The 18078-nt window shown below is 42.9% G+C and overlaps 2 protein-coding genes across 10 annotated transcripts in view; one reads left to right on the top strand and one right to left on the bottom strand.

The window, feature by feature from the left end:
* The window catches only part of Cdc20b (cell division cycle 20B), a 66557-nt gene extending 48966 nt beyond the window's left edge, over positions 1 to 17591 (bottom strand). For 7 of the 8 annotated variants that reach the window (XM_031360071.1, XM_031360068.1, XM_031360066.1 and 4 more), the window contains exons 1-2: positions 14054 to 17591; positions 13705 to 13767 (exon numbers count right to left, since the gene is read on the bottom strand). In XM_031360071.1, coding sequence (XP_031215931.1) covers positions 13705 to 13767; positions 14054 to 14116 — 126 coding nt within the window. In that variant the 5' untranslated portion in view covers positions 14117 to 17591. The remainder of the gene's footprint in view (positions 1 to 13704; positions 13768 to 14053) is intronic. The other variant, XM_031360067.1, reaches the window with a different exon arrangement.
* On the top strand, positions 1620 to 5942 carry Gpx8 (glutathione peroxidase 8 (putative)). Of its 2 annotated transcripts, XM_031360075.1 has the most exons (3): positions 1653 to 2069; positions 2546 to 2807; positions 5139 to 5942. In XM_031360075.1, exons 1-3 carry the CDS (start codon positions 1866 to 1868, stop codon positions 5300 to 5302), a joined length of 630 nt encoding a protein of 209 aa, XP_031215935.1. In that variant the 5' UTR covers positions 1653 to 1865; the 3' UTR covers positions 5303 to 5942. The 2 variants fall into 2 exon arrangements, with proteins under 2 accessions (XP_031215936.1, XP_031215935.1); XM_031360076.1 differs by lacking the exon at positions 2546 to 2807 and having other exon boundaries at positions 1620 to 2069.
* Positions 17592 to 18078: the final 487 nt, after the last annotated feature.

Here is an 18078-nt window from a genome sequence, read left to right as displayed (position 1 = left end):
GTGGTGGTGGTGGTGGTGGTGGTGGAGGTGGAGGTGGCGATTAGTTGTTTGCTTTCAATTTTTTGTTTTCCTTGTTTTTATCTTTGAGACAGGCTCTCTCTGCATGAAACCCTGACTGGAGACAGAACCATGATCCTCCTGCCTCAGCTGCCACAGTGCTAGGATTACCATGTACCACCATGCATGCCCAGCTCTGCTGTATCTATCCTTATCCAGCAACGGGGAGGAGTAAAATGGTTTCTCTTGCTAGCTTTACCTAACTTCAAGCCTAAACTACCTTTGCTCAACTACACCCAGCCCCACACACCACACAAGCTGGGGACAGGCCATCCCGAGCACCAGGAGCAAGAGAAAGCCAGCAGCGTCTCAGCTCACTCTAGACTTCCTAGAAATGTGCAGTGCCACCAAGTGGATGGCATCTCAGTCCAGAAGTCCCTGGGTGGTAAACAGGAGACTGGGGGATATGCAGCCCTCAGCTGCCTCCAGCGTCCACCCCAGGTAACTCTGGTCTTCAGAGCAAAGGACCTGTGTAGCGAGCTATAGCCAAAGAGAAAAGAGATGAAAAACACAGCAGCTAGTGAGTGTGTCCGCAGAGATGTGGGTTAGCAGGTTTTGTTTGAGGTTTGTGCTTGAGTTCTGCTATTTAAATATTTGAATTCTGCTGCAAAGGTTCTGCTTTAAGATAGAGCCCAGGACGTTTTCATCTACAGTTTGGAATCCATTAACGAGTCATTTTTATAGGTCAGAACCATGCTGTCTCAGAAGTGCAATGGGTGGGATTACAGAGTACGTCAAAAAACCATTTCGTGAAATTTCTCAGTGGGGTGTGTGTGTGTGCGTGCGTGCATGCACGTGCTCACATGTGTGTAGGGTGTATTGTATATGTATGTATGTATATTTATATGTACATGAGGGGTTATGTGTGGGTGGGTGCATATGTGGGGAGAATGTGTGTATGGGGATATGTATGTATAGGGGGGTGCCTATGTGTATGTGTGTGTACCGGTGTGTATGTGCCTATGTGTGTGTCTGCATATATGTGTGCCTCTGTGTTCATATGTATACCTGTGTGTGTGGTCTGCATGTGTGTGCCTGTGTGTGTATCTGTGTATGTGTGTGTGTCTGTGAATGTGTGCCTATGTGTATGTGTGTGTGTGTGTCTGAGCACACATGCACATTTGGTTATGTTGTAAAATATCTCGGCAGTGACGAAGACAAAACTGAAGAAAACCAAAAGCTTCTATCATTTCTGATAGAGAAAGGGTGTTATGCCTTGACTTTCTATGTTTGCTGTATTCTCCTGATGTCTGGTTGCCTTCACTAGATGAAGTCAGAATAAATAGGGTTAACTTTTCCAGCCTTCATTGCTCTATTATAAATTCTTTATATTCATATAGTACAGTCAATAAATTCATAAAACTTTTAACTTCTTTGTGGTCACGCGTCATATTAACAGACCACATTGATCTACACTCTAAACTATTCCTGGGTGTTATTCAGTCCTCCACACCCAATCCATGACAGTGAACACACAGGATGCTGAGCGGGCCGATAACCACTCTATTCCAAGATACAAGAGCACCACCTTCTGGTAAAACGTTTTCGTAGAAGTGGGGCGTCTTAAGGATCTGCTAAAACAATATGAATTTTTCTATCCAAAAAAAAAGTTAAAGTGCAGCCACTTTAACAAATATGTTGAAATTTTCTGAGTTTCTGACTTCGTTTGATTCTTCTGGGAAGGGTCCTCCTGCTATTCAGCAGCCATAGGGTCTGTAACCCCTTCTGGCTCTCCTTAAGCTCCCCGGGTTTCAAGTTTCAGCCCCTCCTTGCATTCCAGCCTGCTGAGACTCCCAGAATCATCCAAAATGGAGCCTTTCGGTGCCTACCCACTAAAATGTTCCGGGCCGAAAGCAAAGATATTTGCAGTTTTACTCTCTATGGTTCTGTGCACTGTGATGCTTTTTCTCCTTCAGTTAAAATTCCTGAAGCCGAGAATCAACAGCTTCTACTCCTTTGAAGTGAAGGATGCCAAAGGAAGGATGGTGTCTCTGGAAAAGTTTAAAGGCAAAGTAAGTCTTCGTGTTTTTATTTCTGTTGTTCCTCAGCCCCGATGCTTGTCTCAGCATAGAGTAGGGTTCGGTACAGGCGTAAGTTGGAATGTAATCTTCAAAGTAAGATCCTTAGAGGTCCTTTTAGTTATCAGAGTTCTAAGAGCTTTAAACTTCCACTCCATAAAGTGACTGTTTTTCTCGAAAGCTGCCTTCTCTTTTGTGGGGAACCGATGCTGTATTATCTAGAAGATGCTGTGTGGCTATGGTGAGAGGAGTTACTGAGTGTTCTTTACGTACTCTAACTAGAACTTTGTCTCAGTCTTTGCCCATTCATTTGGGTTGTGATTTTCAATAAAATTGGATCTGTCTAAAAAACAAGGAATCTATCAGACATCGTAACCTCCCAAAATGGTTTAGGATTTTAACTGCATGGAGGATTTTTTTTAATCTTTTGCTTCTCTTTCCGGTGGATTTTTTTTTTCTTTTTCCGGGAGGCTTCCCTAGTTGTAAACGTGGCTAGTGACTGCCGGTTCACAGACAAGAGTTACGAGACTCTCAGGGAGCTGCAGAAGGAGTTTGGGCCCTATCACTTCAACGTCCTGGCTTTCCCGTGCAATCAGTTTGGAGAATCGGAGCCCAAGTCCAGCAAGGAGGTAGAATCTTTTGTGAGAAAAAACTACGGAGTCACATTCCCCATCTTCCACAAGATTAAGATTTTAGGGCCGGAAGCAGAACCTGCGTTTAGATTTCTTGTTGGTAAATATCTTCTTTGCCTCAATGTTGTTCATTCCTTCTCATTTCATGCATTATATATGAGTGATATATATATACATATACATATATGTATATATATATATATATATATAATGACCATATATCATATTTTGTTTAAAATATTCTCTGGGAAATTTTCATAAAACTGTCAAAGATCCAGAACCTCACCCTTTGCAAGTTTCTAGAAGTTACATGTCTCTGAAATTGACGTTCTGACTTCGTAGATGGTAAAGAATTCTACTTTGATATGATTTTATTTCTATGACCATCGTGATGAAGGCTGTATGTGAAGCGTGGCCTCGCCTGCTTTTCCTAAGTATGTCAACTCTCCCATCACCTAACTAGCCTTTGGGGCAGTGTCCCTACCTCATACTAAAGCTGCACATTCAGGAATACTTGTGGCAGGACATCATCAACTGAGTAGATCATAAAGATATAATGGCCTTTATAGTGGCCTTTTTATCCCAGACATTATCCTCAAGGTTGACCTGTCAGTTTGCCAGTGTTTTGCTGAAATCCAAAGCAAAATAACTTATTTTCAAAACCCAGTCCTGTGAGGGTTCCTCTATAATTAAGCTAGCCCCCGCCATCTATTTAAAGCACGCTAAAGCCTTGTAAGACAATGGACAGGAACCCTGTGGCTTTTATTTTGGGGTATACAGAAAAGGCAGAACGGGAGCCCTTCCTTGAGCAAAGCATCCAAGTACAATCTAACAAGAACTCTGTCAAACGCCACAGCTCTACAGCAATTAAGCTCTTACTGGGAAGGGGAAAAAAGCCTGTGGAACCCAATGCACCTCATATAACCAAAAATACAACAAAGAGTATGTGAGTCTCACAGACCTTAGGGGAGTGAGAGAACCCAGAGGCAGAGTCTAGATTCTGGAAGAAGGTGTCAGCTCTGCCTTGACCACTGCCTGGCTACACAGCATCAACTTTAGGCCCCCACTTGTCTCCTACACAGAATATTGAAGATGGCGATACCCACCTCTGGGGGATGCAAGAAAGACTGAATTCACTGAGCTCATCTGAACACTGAGCACACACACTTGGCACAGAATCAGGGCTTAATGATTTTAGCTTTACTTGTATCTTTTTTAAGAGGCATTTTATTTTTTACGTATATAAGTGTTTTTGCCTGCATGTATATATTTGTACATGTGTGCCTGGTTCCCAAGGAGACCGGAAGAGGGTACTCAACCACCTGAAACTGGAGTCACAGACAGTTGTAGGCCACCACATGGATGCTGGGAATCGAACCCAGGTCCTCTGCAAGAGCAGCACTCACTCTTAACCACAGATCTCTCCAAACCCTAGTTAATATCTCTTTTTCTCATATTCATTAATATTAAGGACATATATCCAAAATTATATAAATGAAAAAAATTCACATTAAGATTTATCAAAGGAATGTTGTAATTTCTCAATGATTACCTCAAATCCCTGTCATTTTCAGCTATATAGTTCATAACAATATTTGAAACCTTAGTGCATTAAATATGAAAGATTAATTCATACATTCCTATTACCAAGGGCTTTAGAATAATTTTTATTTTAAAAATGTTGAAAACGGATTGATGTGGCAAACACTTATACTCCCAGTCCTAGGAAGGTGGAGCCTTGGAGGATTAGAATTCAAGGTTAGCTTTGGCTATATAGTAAGTTCAGAATTAGCCTGAGCTATGTAGTAAATTTGAGGCCAGCCTGGGCTACATGAATGTTAATAACTAAAGATTAAACTTGTTCAGTCTTGCTAGGCCTGGTAGCACTCACCTATTAGTCCCAGCATTCAAGAGCCTGAGTCAGAAGGGTCACAAGTTCAAATGCAGCTTGGGTTACAAACAAACAAAAAGAGAAAATGTGTTTAGATCAACAAATCTAAGGCTGGAGAGATGTCTCAGCAGTTAAGAGTACCGAATGCTCTTCCAGAGTTCCTGAGTTCAAATCCCAGCAACCACATGGTGGCTCACAACCATCTGTAATGATATCCGATGCCCTCTTCTGGTGTGTCTGAAGACAGCTACAGTGTACTCATATACATTAAATAGATAATTTTTTTAAAAAATCTAAAATATACAACTTTGTTTTGTGTCTCCACTCTAGATCAGGACAGTTACCTGTGAAGTCAAGTATATTGAAGTCTAGTTATTAAAGCCCTGAGCTCTGCTGGGTGTTTTATTTTATTCTTATTATTAATATTATGACAATTGTAGTACCCGATTTAATATTGTCACTTATGTATATGCTAATAAAACTGAAAATATCAACAAAGAATAAAATAACACTCATGTAAACATTTTCTGAATGTTTTAGATTCTTCCAAGAAGGAGCCAAGGTGGAACTTTTGGAAGTATCTGGTCAACCCTGAGGGACAAGTGGTGAAGTTCTGGAGGCCAGAAGAAGCCATTGAAGCCATCAGACCTCACGTATCACAAATGGTCGGGCAAATCATTCTTAAAAAGAAAGAGGATCTATGACAGCACCGTGGAGTCTGGCCTGTACAACAGGACAGAGGGGCCTCCTTTAGATTCCAAAACGCATGGCACGAAAAGATTCTTAAGGCCATCTTACTACTCAGTCGCAATGGCTGTCCCCAAGATAGAAATGTTACCTAAAGAGGGAAGAAAGGGGGTTGGGGGTCAGCCAAAGAATCATGATGAAGTATATTACTTCTATTGACCAGAAGGAAAAAGCTAGAATGCCCAGTCACCAATACCCTTCAACATTGTCCAACCTAACTTTCTCTAGGGTTAACCTTGTGGGAAAACCAATGCCCGAGGTCACCATGTGGGACAAGGAACACTGTGAGGGTGGCATTGTTGAGTAACTAACTCTAGATGTAACAAAATATACAATGAATGTTGCAAAATATAAAGTGCATTTTTTTCTTCTCAATTTTTTGAGACAGGACTTCTCTAAGTAGCCCTGGCTATCCTGGAACTCACTTTGTAGACCAGGCTGGCCTTGAATTCAGAAATCTACCTGCCTCTGCCTCCTGGGTGCTGGGATACTGAGTGTCATGCCTGGTAAAGTGCAGGCTTTCCAAACATTGGATATATTTGTTTCACATACAAATTTTTATTTGGTGTTTCTTTAATATAGATTTTAGTGTCTTATTGAATCTGGCCAAATTGTTACTTCTAAGTGATTTGAAAACGACATCATGAGCTGGAAAGATGGCTCACTGGTCAAGAGCACTGACTGCTCTTCCAGAGGTCCTGAATTCAATTCCCTGAAACCACATGGTGGCTCACAACCATTGGATCTGTAATGGGATCCAATACCCTCTTTTGGTGTGTCTGAAGACAACCACAGTGTCCTCACATACATAAAATAAATCTAAAAAAAAAAGAAGAAGAAAACAACACCATGTTGGGCTCCTCCATGTGATTCTTCTAAGTATCAGTTTAAATTATGTAAGTAGGATATTAGCACTGAGGTTCGCCTTTAATTTTGAGTAAAACTGCCACATATAGGAAAAAGGACATGAGTGTATGGACATTTGACTCGATTTCTTACAGGTCAATTTTGGCTGCTAAGAGACTATGTTTGGGGAGAATTTAATTCTATGTTATTCTAACACTCAAAACTGTAAACACCACCTTCAGATAATCAAAATTCCCGTGCAAAGGGAGGCATTGTAGTCGTGTAAACCCTCAAATTCAACCCTGCACCTCTTTACAGAGATGTTTGCACCTTTTCTCCCACAAACATGATCTTTCTGTGGTGTCAGACTTGTAGCTAACAAAGTAACCTGCCAAGTGGGAAATGTGAATTATCTATCCTGTTAAGTGTCTTGCATAAAAGTACTACTGGGGCAGACATCGGGGCTGGGGAGGAGTACAGCCATTTACAATTGGGCAGAGGAGGAAGTGCCAACGCAAGCAGCCTGTGGTTGACACTGTTTAGACCCGGTGAGTTCAGGCAGGCCACCACACTATACTAACATTCTCACAGAACAAAACACATCCCGTGGCACCTTCTGCTTCAAAGTGTGCTTCCAAGCACAGGACTACCAACGTGTTCTGTGACCTCTCTGGAAGAGCAGTGCCTGTTATAGGTGGCAAGTCTTGCAGGGATGGCCTCCTAAATGCCAGATTTGTGTGCCAGAAAACCTGGAGACACCTCACCAGCTGCCTGACTTCACTAGCTACTGTTAACATCAGTTCCCTTACCTGTAAAGTGGAGGTAAATTGGAACAAAAAGGCCTTCCAAATTCTGTCAAATGGCATTCTCACCAGGGAAGCAACCAGAACCTGGATTGTGGGTCAGTGAAACAGGAGCCATTCAAGTCTACTTGTCTTTTGTAATTTTACCCCAAGAGCCAACTAGCAATTTACATTATGAGCCTCTAAGTTCAGTTTCGAGCAGAACCCACCTCTCCAAGTGCTGCTTCCCAAGCTCTTACTGACACATCCTCCAACTCCTCATCTCCCAGAGCACCAAAAGCACTACCAGTGCATCTGCGCATGCTCCCTCCAGGCAGAGGTGCCAGCCAGCAGCACAATGCAGACCCACACTACCAGGTGGGTGATCACAAAGCTGAACAGAGTGAGCTTCACTGTCCCAGTAGATGTGATGCTGATGTCCTCAAGTCACCACTTCTCTCCAAGGCCAGATAAAGAGCTTCTTTCAATCCAGTGCCTCCAGGTCTGGTTGCTTTATGTAACGCATGATCTCAACAATTGCCAGTCTCCCTCACTTCCAGTCTCACTTTGGAAGGCAGAGCAGGCAGGCAAGGCTCTAAAAGCAGGCTCTATGAATAGCCTTGACAGAAACTCAAGGGCACCTTCAGAGACCCCGAACATTCAGCTGATAATGGAGAAGAGCTGTTTGCTAGTGTGCTGCCACTCATGACTCGGGGTCACACTTTTCAACTTAATTGAGGCACTGCTTCCCAAATACAGACTGCTGCAGGACGTGGGAATTATGTAAAAAGGTAATTAGGTGTCATCTTCAACACAAAACAGAGAGATGTGGTTGCATGTTCCTTCACTGAGTCAAATAATTCGTTGACTAAAGTTCATCATACAAACTCGTCATTTATTCCTGGTAGATGCAACAGCAGAGAACATTGAGACTGAAGTTAATATGAATTTTTCCTAAAAGCTTCACCTCTTAATCATAAAAAATTATAGTACATCTATATCATGTATATATGTGTACATAAATATATAAGTTGTATACATATACACATATATACATATGTATATATAACACATTAATATGTACACATATATGTGTTACAGATACACGCTATTAAATATATGCAAGCATACATATAATATACACAAATGATTGTTATATGTACACATGTACATGTTATAATTTTCCTATATAGCTTGGTGTCTGTAGTTATTTGACAGGCTCTCTTGAAGAGCAATTCTGACTTGCAGCTGTACAGTTTCACAGCCTGAATGTTCTCATGTGACCAGTGTCAATCTACCAATGGCTTAGTACCTAGCTTGCATATTTTCTGAGATTTTAACCATTACTTCTCACAATCAACTGAAGATGGCTCTAGCAAATGAAAAATCCTTACAAATAAAATTTATAAAGGGGTCATAAGGCTCCCCAAGGAGAAGCAGCCTACACGTGAAATATAGCAAAAGTGACCTTTCTCTTATTGTAAATACAGTTTTGACAGGGTCCATACAAATGTGGACATGTATACAGTTTGAATTATGGGAAGGTACATAATCCCAATGACGTCTGATGGCCTAAGCGCTCTCTCTACAGATAGCCTCAAGTAGGAAACTACTCTGGTAAAAAAGAAAAGGAGAGGAAGAGGGCAGGGCTGGAGTAAGGGGGAGAGCAGAGAGGAGGAAAGGGGGCAGCGAGGAAGGAGGAGAGGGGAGGAGGACAGGAAAGGGGGGACCCAAGAAGGATGTTTTCCTTTCAGATACTATGTTTTAACAGTCTGCCTTGCATGAGCTGAAGCGCTAAGTGGTCCCTGTACACAATGTGATAATAGTGTTCCCATGGGAGAAAATGACCTCCATATTGAGTCCTCAGATTGACTTGCAGTGATATAAATGAATCCATGTCACTCTTGGGTGCCTCCTCCCAGGCTCTGCTAAGGCATTGTCCTTGAGGGGATAAAGAACAGCTAGAAGCAAGGAATTAGGAATCAGGAATTAGGTAGCAAAGGGGCCTACAGGAGCACAGCAGCTTTCCACTGGGAGGCAGCAGGGGCTGCAGCCCCTCCAGCTCCTTCCCTGGCTGCTGGTCCCTCACTTCCCGTGTGGAACCCTCTCTCCCTTTCACTCCCGCCCCCACAGACACGTTGCATTTAGTAGTCGTTCACCTTTGTTCTTTGCTTTGCTTTTGATTTAGTTTTGCTGTTTTATTTTGGAATGGGAGTCTCATAAAACCCAGACTGGCCTCAAGCAATTTGCCCCATCGCCGCCTAGGCTGCAGTAAACTCTGTCTCCCAAATGTTGGGTTATGGGTGGTCTGCCATGCCTGGCCGCTTCTTTTTTAACGTGTCTTCATTTTTCTCCTTACCAATGGATCTCATGCCCTTACATTGATTTCACTCCACTCTGCCCTCCTTTCTCATTATCTTGGTAATATAGAACTAAGGAAGTGCTTTCGTTTATTTATTTATTATATGTAGCTGTCTTCAGACACTCCAGAAGAGGGCGTCAGATCTCATTACAGAAGGTTGTGATCCACCATGTGGTTGCGAGGATTTGAACTCAGGACCTTCAGAAGAGCAGTCAGTGCTCTTAACCACTGAGCCGTTTCTCCAGCCCAAGGAAGTGCTTTCAATATGTGTGCGTGAGGCTGTTTGTGCAAAGTACTAGGTTACATTCCAGCACTCCAAAATATATACTTATTTATCAATTGCAAATTTTGGTGTTTTATGCCTTGCTTTTCAATTAAAACGCAAAGAAAAGCCTTCTAAGTTTAGTAGATTTTATTTTTATTGACAAGTCGTTAACTAAAGAAAAAAATGCTAAAATTTAACCTTAAAAAAAAGATGAAAACATGATAAATCAAGGTACCGAAAATAAATGACTGCCGATGTGTCTGATTTATATCAACCCCACAAAGGTTGGGGAACACCATAGAAAAGGGGGCAGAAAGTGTGTAAGCCAGAGAGAATAAGGAAGCACTGAAACACTGTCGTCTGAGCCTGTGACACACGAACTAACAACAGATAAACAGACCTGTGCCCAGCGTGGATGGGGGAGGGGCCAGGAGGCTCCACCCTAGCAGAGGAGCCACTGGCTAATGACGACAAATGAGAAAATGAGGTCATTTTTCTTCCAGGGCAGTAGCTGTAGTGGATTGCTCATGCTCAAGATGGATGGTCCCACACTAGTGTGAATGCACACAGCTCTAATTGGCTCAGTGTGTTATTTTTAAAAAGAAGCCATAGAAGCCGAGGGGAGATATTGGGGAAGGGTCCAGGGTGGGAAGTTTGGGTTGAATATGACCAAAATTCATTGTATGCATGTGTGAAATTCTCAAGGAATAAATAAAAATTCTAAAAAACAATACAAAAAATAAAAACAATATTTACTTAGCTGTCTTAAATACAAAGACCCTAATGATAGAATAATACTGGTCAACAACAAAAGATGAGGTTTAAAAATAGTAAAATACATAGAAATTAGTTAATAGTATCTGTTTAACCTATGTCCAAGAAATAAATTTAAATAGTTAATGCAAATTTATTTCACCAGGAAAATTTGGCCCGATAACTTAGAGTACAGTATGGGGCTGGAGAGATGGCTCAGCAATTAAGAGCACGGACTGCTCTTCCAGAGGTCCTGAGTTCAAATCCCAGCAACCACATGGTGGCTCATGAGCATCTGTAATGGAATCTGTTGTCCTCTTCTGGTGTGTCTGACATATGTGTGTACTCACATACATAAAATAAATCATTTTTTTAAAAGGCAGCAGACAAGCATTTAAAACAAACAAACAAGATTATAGTTCTATGTTACTTTTATATGTCTCTAGTAGGTCAGTACAGCAAAGTGAGGTCTAGTGATTATCTGCAGCTGTCCACCTGAAGTCACCATGTAACTCTCTGACTCTGTTCCAGGAGTCAAACAGCCTCCCAAAGAATAAGAAGTACTTTAATATTTGTTGTCAGCTCTTCTCTCTTCATAAACTAGATCTCATGCTCTTCCAATTATTGTAAAAAACTGCTTGCAGTATTTTACACAAAATAGGAGAACTGAGTTAAGTCTCCCCAAACAAGTCAGCCCATCCCCAAAATATCCCAAATTTTCTAAATACTTTTGAGTGAAAATGTTTTAATCTGTCGGTCATTTTGAAAATTAACACAAATTCTCCTTCACTTGATGAACACATTAAGGTCAGAGACCTATTCTACTGCTGTATTATGAAACTGGTATCCCCCAGAAGAATAAAAAAAAATTAGTTGAAAACTTGGGCAAATACATGAGGCTTTCCATTATATTCTAAATCTTATGTTCAAAAAATAAATACATGCCAGGCAATGGTGGCACATGCCTTTAATCCCAGCACTTGGGAGGCAGAGGCAGGCAGATTTCTGAGTTCGAGGACAGCCTGGTCTACAGAGTGAGTTGCAGGACAGCCAGGGCTACACAGAGAAACCCTGTCTCGAAAAAACAAAAAACAAAAAACAAAAACAAAAAACAAAAAACAAAACAAACAAAAAAACATAGCTTAAGGGCTCCAAAAACATTACTTGAGTTTTTAAAGTAACAATAGTTAGTACTTTTGTTATTATAAATCTGTCCTTGTGTCACCAGAGCCATTAATAGCTGTTACCATAGTTTCCCTCTTCATGGCAAAACACTTGCATGAGTTATCAATGTAATAGCAAGCTGATGTTGATTGTATGTGCAGTAGGAGAGCAGTTGCATGTTAGCTGGTGCCTCTCACATGTTCAACCAGCTAACAATACACTGCCAACCCATCACACACAGCTAAGACAGCGCCCTTCCTTAACAAGAAGAACCCATCCAGAAGCAAGTGGCAGGGTCGCTGTGGCTGCTAACTTGACCCAACGCAGCCAGCTAACAACACACTGCCTACCTGAGTCTGGCAAGTGCTGATTTTCACAGTCCATGGATGGAGTCGCTGAGGCTAAGTTTGTAACATAAAAATATTGCTGCAGAACTGCTGGAGTGTGGTGGCATGGATACAGAGAGCAAAGGAAATTTTAGGGAGTCAGGTCTCTCCCTCTGTCATGTGAATTCTGGGGATCAGACCACCATGAGAATTCCCAGGATAGGATTAACAGTGCCTTTACCAGCTGAACCTTCTTGCCAACCCCAGAACTCTAATCTTAGTAACTGAATAACTGAAGAGGATTTATAGAGAAACCTTGTTTCATTTCTCCTAAACTATAAGAAACAAAAGTTTATATTTCCAAGCTATACCCATGGTTTAAAAAAAAAAAACTTTTAAGAACTTTAAATTTGTTTTTTTTTTTTTTTGGTGTTTTGGGCTTTTTTCTTGAGGGTGGGGGGCTGGTTGGTTAATTTTTTTCCAGACAGAGTTTCTTTGTGTAGCCCTGGATGACCTGGAACTGCTGTGTAGACCAGGCTGGCCTAGAACTGGGAGATCTGCCTGCCTTTGCCTCTGCCTCTGCCTCCCAAATGCTGAGATTAAGTGCTTGACTAAGAACTCTGTATTCTTATACTTGGGTTTTCCAAATTTAATGTTTAACTAAAGATGTTACCACAGTAGAAATAATTTGGGCAGGGGACAAAACTAGAGAAACATGCATGATAGATAGATCAGTATTAAAATGAAAGCCTTTTAAATGTTATTTTTCTATAGGTGACATTAGTCACTGCATTTTCTTTTTTCTTTTTCAATTTTTTTTTTTTGGTTTGTTTTTCGAGACAGGGTTCTCTGTGTAGCCCTGGCTATCCTGGAACTCACTCTGTAGTCCAGGCTGGCCTCAGAAATCCACCTGCCCCTGCCTCTGCCTCCCAAGTGCTGGGATTAAAGGCGTGCGCCGCTGCCACCACCCTGCCTAGTCACTGCATTTTCAAAGTCCAGCTGTATATTTGATTTTGAGTGTCACTGCTTGAATATAGAAAAATATACAAGCTATCTAGAAAAATATTCAAATGGTGAGATTTGAATAATCTAAATTTAAAAGAATGTGAGCTATTTGGTGTAAAGAGAAGTGATAATAAGAGATGTGAGTCATATGAGCATTTAACTTTTTATCCATTAAAGAAAGTACAGGGGCTGGAGAGATGGCTCAGTGGTTAAGAGCACTGGCTGCTCTTCCAGAGAACCCAGATTAGATTCTCAACACCAACAGGGCAGCCCCCAAAAGCCTAAAACTCCAGTTCCAGGGATTCAGAAGCCCTCTTCTGAACTCCGCGGGCACCACGCACGCACGTGATGCACAGATATAGATGTAGGTAAATATACACAAGATAATAAAAACAAGTTTCAAAAGAGCACTCTTTTAAAAAGAACTACAAGCTTTCGGTTAGAGCTTTAAGGAGCAGAAATACTATATTGGATCTGCTTTTAGTAGCTGCCTTGAGTACACCTCTTTAACCACCAGATGGCACTATTTCCACGTCTTTGCATGCTTCTGAGTGCAGCAGAGGGTAGTGCAGCTAGCAACTGTTGGGATACAGTTCTAACAGCCAGCTAGCAATGCACTGCCTGCCTGACACACCCACGCTTCATTCTCTGTGGAGTCGGAAACTACCAAGCGGCCGCCAACCAGGTGTAAGTGGCTATCATCAATTGTGAGAATCCGTTTCTTAAGTCTTTAGATTCTGTAGTTAAAGGCTTTTAATTCTCGTATTCTCCCATAATTCCTGCAAATGTTTCTTTAGCAAGAATTAGTTTGCTTGAGATCAGAGTGAAGACAGAAGGGCAAGCCCCGAAAACTCACCTTGGGGAAACCTTGACTTCGCTGCTGCTTCATGCCATTGGCGAGCACCCGCATGATATTCTCCTTTGGAAATAGATTAACGTAAGAAGAGAGAAAACTCTTTGGGAAAATCATAACGGAGAGTGTGGAAATTTTTTTGGAATCCTGAGCTGGTTGAACCACATTCACTCATTCTTTCTAAAGCAACCAGACATCTACAGAATCTAAATTTCACATCGTTCAAAATTTAAACTAGGCAGTAGAATCTCGTGGCATTTCTTGGTCCTAAGCGGGTATTAACGAACTGTACCTTCCGCAAAAAGCCCCTTGGAAGGGTTGGGTCAAGAAAGAAAAGGATGGTGGTACTCACCCACAACATCTCTTTTTCGGTCCGGATTCTCCTCCGGGCGGTGCGCTGCAGTTTCCACTCCATCTCCTAGCGAGTGCGCGGTTCCCGGGCGTCTGGCCTCTTCCCTCAGGGGCTAAGCACGACTTCCCTAACCGCTAGAGTCTCGTCCCTCTAAACCCATCAAACTTCTCCTATCCCGAGACCCTTGCTCCTCCTCCCACAGCTCCCGGATTGTATTCCCCAGGGAACCCTTTAAAAAGCCCGCGGGGCGGCAATCAAAGCGGGAACCTCCTTCAGTCCGCCCCGCCAAAGGCCAGCGCCTTGATGACGTATAGAAAGGCTTCCCCGGCGCGGGGTGTCGGGGGTGCTCTCTCGGGTCCCGCCCTCCCAAGCGGCGCGCGCCGCAGCGCCAAGCTTTGCCGCGAGCAGTGGCGGGTCCGAGCCCCTTGCCTGCGCAGCGCGGTCACCGCCGCAGGCGGTGCGGAGTCGGCGGGCAGAGAAGCGGGGTTTTGGAGTTCACTGTTGTTTTCAAAAGCAAAATCGTTTCGTCCTAACGGACTCTAATCCCTTTTTTCGTTCCCCTCTCCCTTTCTTCAACCCCACTCTGGCCAACAAATTTGATCGTGTACAGTAATTCTCACCCTTCTGTTTGTTTACAGCTTAGTAATAACCGCTTGTGGAAATGCCTGAACCTAAACGTGTTTCCCAATGAGCCCATTAACTCCTCTATCCTCAAACTCAAACTCAAACTCAAACTCAAAAAAAAAAAAAAAAGAAAAAAAGAAAAGAAAAAAACGTAGAGGGATGTCTAGGCTGCCGAGAAGGGGAAGCATTGACATTTCCATTTAATAAATTATCTGCACTGTCCACTTTGGGAACTGGCCAAGTTCTCTTGCTGGATCTCGGGAGCTACTTCCTAAACAGTAGGTTTGTGAGAGAGGAAAGAGCCAAGGAACTCGTAATGAGTAAAAAGCCAGTAAGACAGCTGACTAGGGCCCGGACTGAATCGATGATGAAACTGCTTGTGGGTCTGGAGGGGCCTAGAGACGACTGACGGGGAGCCAGATGGGCCGCGCAGCCTTGCCTGCCCATCTGAGCTGCCAAAGCAAGCTGTGCCATATGGCAGGAGGCTAAGCTGTCTGAGAAACCTACAAGGTCCAGCAGCCCGCTTCTCTGCTCCCACCTCCTCATCCCAAAGTGACAGCAGATTGCATTTTAACTCTAATGAGTTGCTTTGTGTATGTTGGGGGTAGAAGATTCAAACCAGTCAATAATTTAAACAAACAACCCACTTAAACCCTAATAAGTCTGAAAATCCACTCTAATGCTTTTGAAACAATACCAGCCTCGCAGCAACCCAGCTCCCAGTCTTCGATGACAAAGGTTGAGAACGTGTGCTGGTAACCCCACCTTCAAATAAGATTTACCGAAATGTGAAATGCTTGTATTAGAATATCTTTCCTACCCACAAGAATGCTAGGTTTTTTGCAGTGTGTTCAAATGCGTACTCATTCCAAGTCCCAGGAAATCCCTTCTGCAAACATGAAGACTCAAAGTGAATTATGTTTGCATGAATCAGGTATGCTGTTAAATGACTGGTTTGAAAATCTCAACCCAAACAATTATCTGTTCTATTGTGTATGTATGTGTGTATATATGCATATACATACATGTGTAGGTATGTACGATATGTATGTATATGTATATATGTGTGTGTATATATGTGTGTATATGTATATATGTGTATATATATGTACACACACACACATATATATATATATAACATTTACCCATTTTGTAGGAAAAAGGAAGTAGTTTTAAAGACAAGGAGCCCATAGGTCCTAGTAATTGGGACTTTTAGAATGTAGGGTCCTATCAGGACTCGCTGGATTATTTGCTCAAGCTACCACATATTTTCAAATTTTAGACACTCAGTCCCAGATACACAGCTCCCAAGTGCACCTTTCCTTCTTGTGTGAAGCAGGGAAATATTAGCCAAGTACCTTTCTTTAAAATGGTATTGTGCATTTGGGGGCTGGAAATTATAGTCTAATAGAAGGTTAGCCCAGCATGCAGGAGACCCTAGGTTCAATCCCCAGTACCACACTGCAAAACAATAATGATGTACAACTGAATATTCAGACTAAAATTTACAAGAGAAAAATGGGAATAGTTCACCATTTAGTAAGTGTCTCAGTAATGGCTGCTACACTCAGGGATCCAGAGTGCTTGGCTTATCGTGCATATAAGGAGGATTACGTGCCCTCAATAACTAAATCCAAAAAAAAGAAAACCCCACAATTTCACTCAAAAAATCTGACAGACAACACTTAAGTCACATAGTCTAAAATCACTTCCAGAAGATCTACTGGTGCGGCATTATCTGCTGTGGCGTAACTTCAATTCTGAAGTATTCCTACCTAAAAGGCAGAGTCTAAATTTCATGATAGAGCACACTGCAAGTCTACAGAGCCAGTAAAAAACAGTTGTCATGCATTAAGAGAAAACTACACTACGGTGTGAGCTGTGAGGTTCTAGGTGGACTCCTACACCAGAGGGGGGAATATTAAACGTAGAAATCTAACATCTAATAATAAATACTGCAGTAGAGGTAACACCAATGTGGTTATGATCGTCCTACTACGACTATAAATTATTGACATCTAGGGAAATTGGGGGAGGTATATAATGGAATTTTTGTACCACTTTTGTTTTCACAAATTTGAAACTAGGGTGGTGGCGATGGTAGTAGCTTTTGCCAGTGTTTGACTGGCCTGGAACCCTCATATGTGTACCAGTCTCAAACCCAAAGGTACCAATCAGCCTGCCTCTGCCTCTGCCTCTGCCTCTGCCTCTGCCTCTGCCTCTGCCTCTGCCTCTGTTTCTTCCTCTGCCTGGAGTACTGGGATTAAAGAGCCTATCACCACAGCTAGCGTCTAAATTTCGGTCATTCTGATTTAGAAACAACAAAAACCTCTATAGTGCAACTCTTTAGTGAGAAAAAGAAATGTTTGCACGTTTTATCGTAATTTCTAGCAAATGTGGCTCAAGGACAGCATCTGACTTAGACGCTGCTTGTGTGCCTCAAATCTGCTGGCTGAGTCTGTTTCCTACCACGTGGCAGCCAGGGGACACCCAAACTTCCCAAATGCCCATCTTTTCTCAACCACATAATTATACTTTGGTTCCGCATAACGTAACTGTCTCAGAAATATACGACGCGCCACATAAACCCTCGAGCTCCCAACCTCTTCCCACAAAGCTTCGCCCGACTTTTCCCCCCCAAAGCATTTTCCACGCTCTCGAGTGCGCACGTGTACTTGGGTCCTATGCATCTCCCTACATCAAATAAGGTATCGTTATATTATCCTTTTTGCCTCTTCTGCTGTATCCAACCACTTTTCCAGAAATGAAAACCAGAGAATTAGTTACCCCAGCCCCAACTCGAACCGCCGCCCACCCCAGCCTCAGTTCCTCCTGCCGAGCAGGTCCCGCGCCCGCCGGCTCGCCTCCCGCTCGGCTCGCGGCCGCTCCCGCCCCAGCTCCCGCCAGCCTGGCCCGCGCCTACTGGACAAAAGGGACGGTTGGAGCTGGCTTTTAACGATCTGTTTGGCACGTGCCCCTTCAGGCGGGGCGGGGGGAGCTAAGCTAGGGGGGGCGTTGGATCGCTCGCGTGGCGGGGTGCAGTGGGCATGCTAATGAGGCAGGGCTGGGGCTAGCCTCACTGTAGGACAAGGAAAGAGAAAGAAATCAAGCCCCTCTTCTGAGTATCAGTGCTCCCCAGGACACAGCTCAGAATGCTCCAGCAACCACCAGCTGAGCTTAAATTTTAAACCTGCGAAGCTTCGTGCAGTGACTATGATCTGTAAAAACAACCTGCCACGTGCGGTGTATGGCTTCCCCACCCCCCAACCCCCATGTGCAAGCCGCTCACATTCTTCTGTCACTACCTGAAAACTAAGGGTATGACCGGTCTTTTATAGCCCCAACTAAAGACGATGGAAAGTCAGGTTTCCCTGGCTTTTAGAGGGAAAGAACACATGGGG

This window comes from Mastomys coucha, unplaced genomic scaffold, assembly GCF_008632895.1.
Source record: "Mastomys coucha isolate ucsf_1 unplaced genomic scaffold, UCSF_Mcou_1 pScaffold8, whole genome shotgun sequence".
NCBI classification, from domain to species: domain Eukaryota; kingdom Metazoa; phylum Chordata; class Mammalia; order Rodentia; family Muridae; genus Mastomys; species Mastomys coucha.
This window is presented reverse-complemented; position numbering and strand designations above follow the sequence as displayed.

What these genes read in the sequence shown, in the direction of transcription:
- Gpx8 (XM_031360075.1), top strand. Translation starts at nt 1,866, where the DNA reads ATGGAGCCTTTCGGTGCCTACCCACTAAAATGTTCCGGGCCGAAAGCA. An exon ending in TGGAAAAGTTTAAAGGCAAA is followed by an intron (nt 2,070 to 2,545) that starts GTAAGTCTTCGT and finishes TTTTTCCGGGAG; the next exon opens with GCTTCCCTAGTTGTAAACGT. An exon ending in TGCGTTTAGATTTCTTGTTG is followed by an intron (nt 2,808 to 5,138) that starts GTAAATATCTTC and finishes TGAATGTTTTAG; the next exon opens with ATTCTTCCAAGAAGGAGCCA.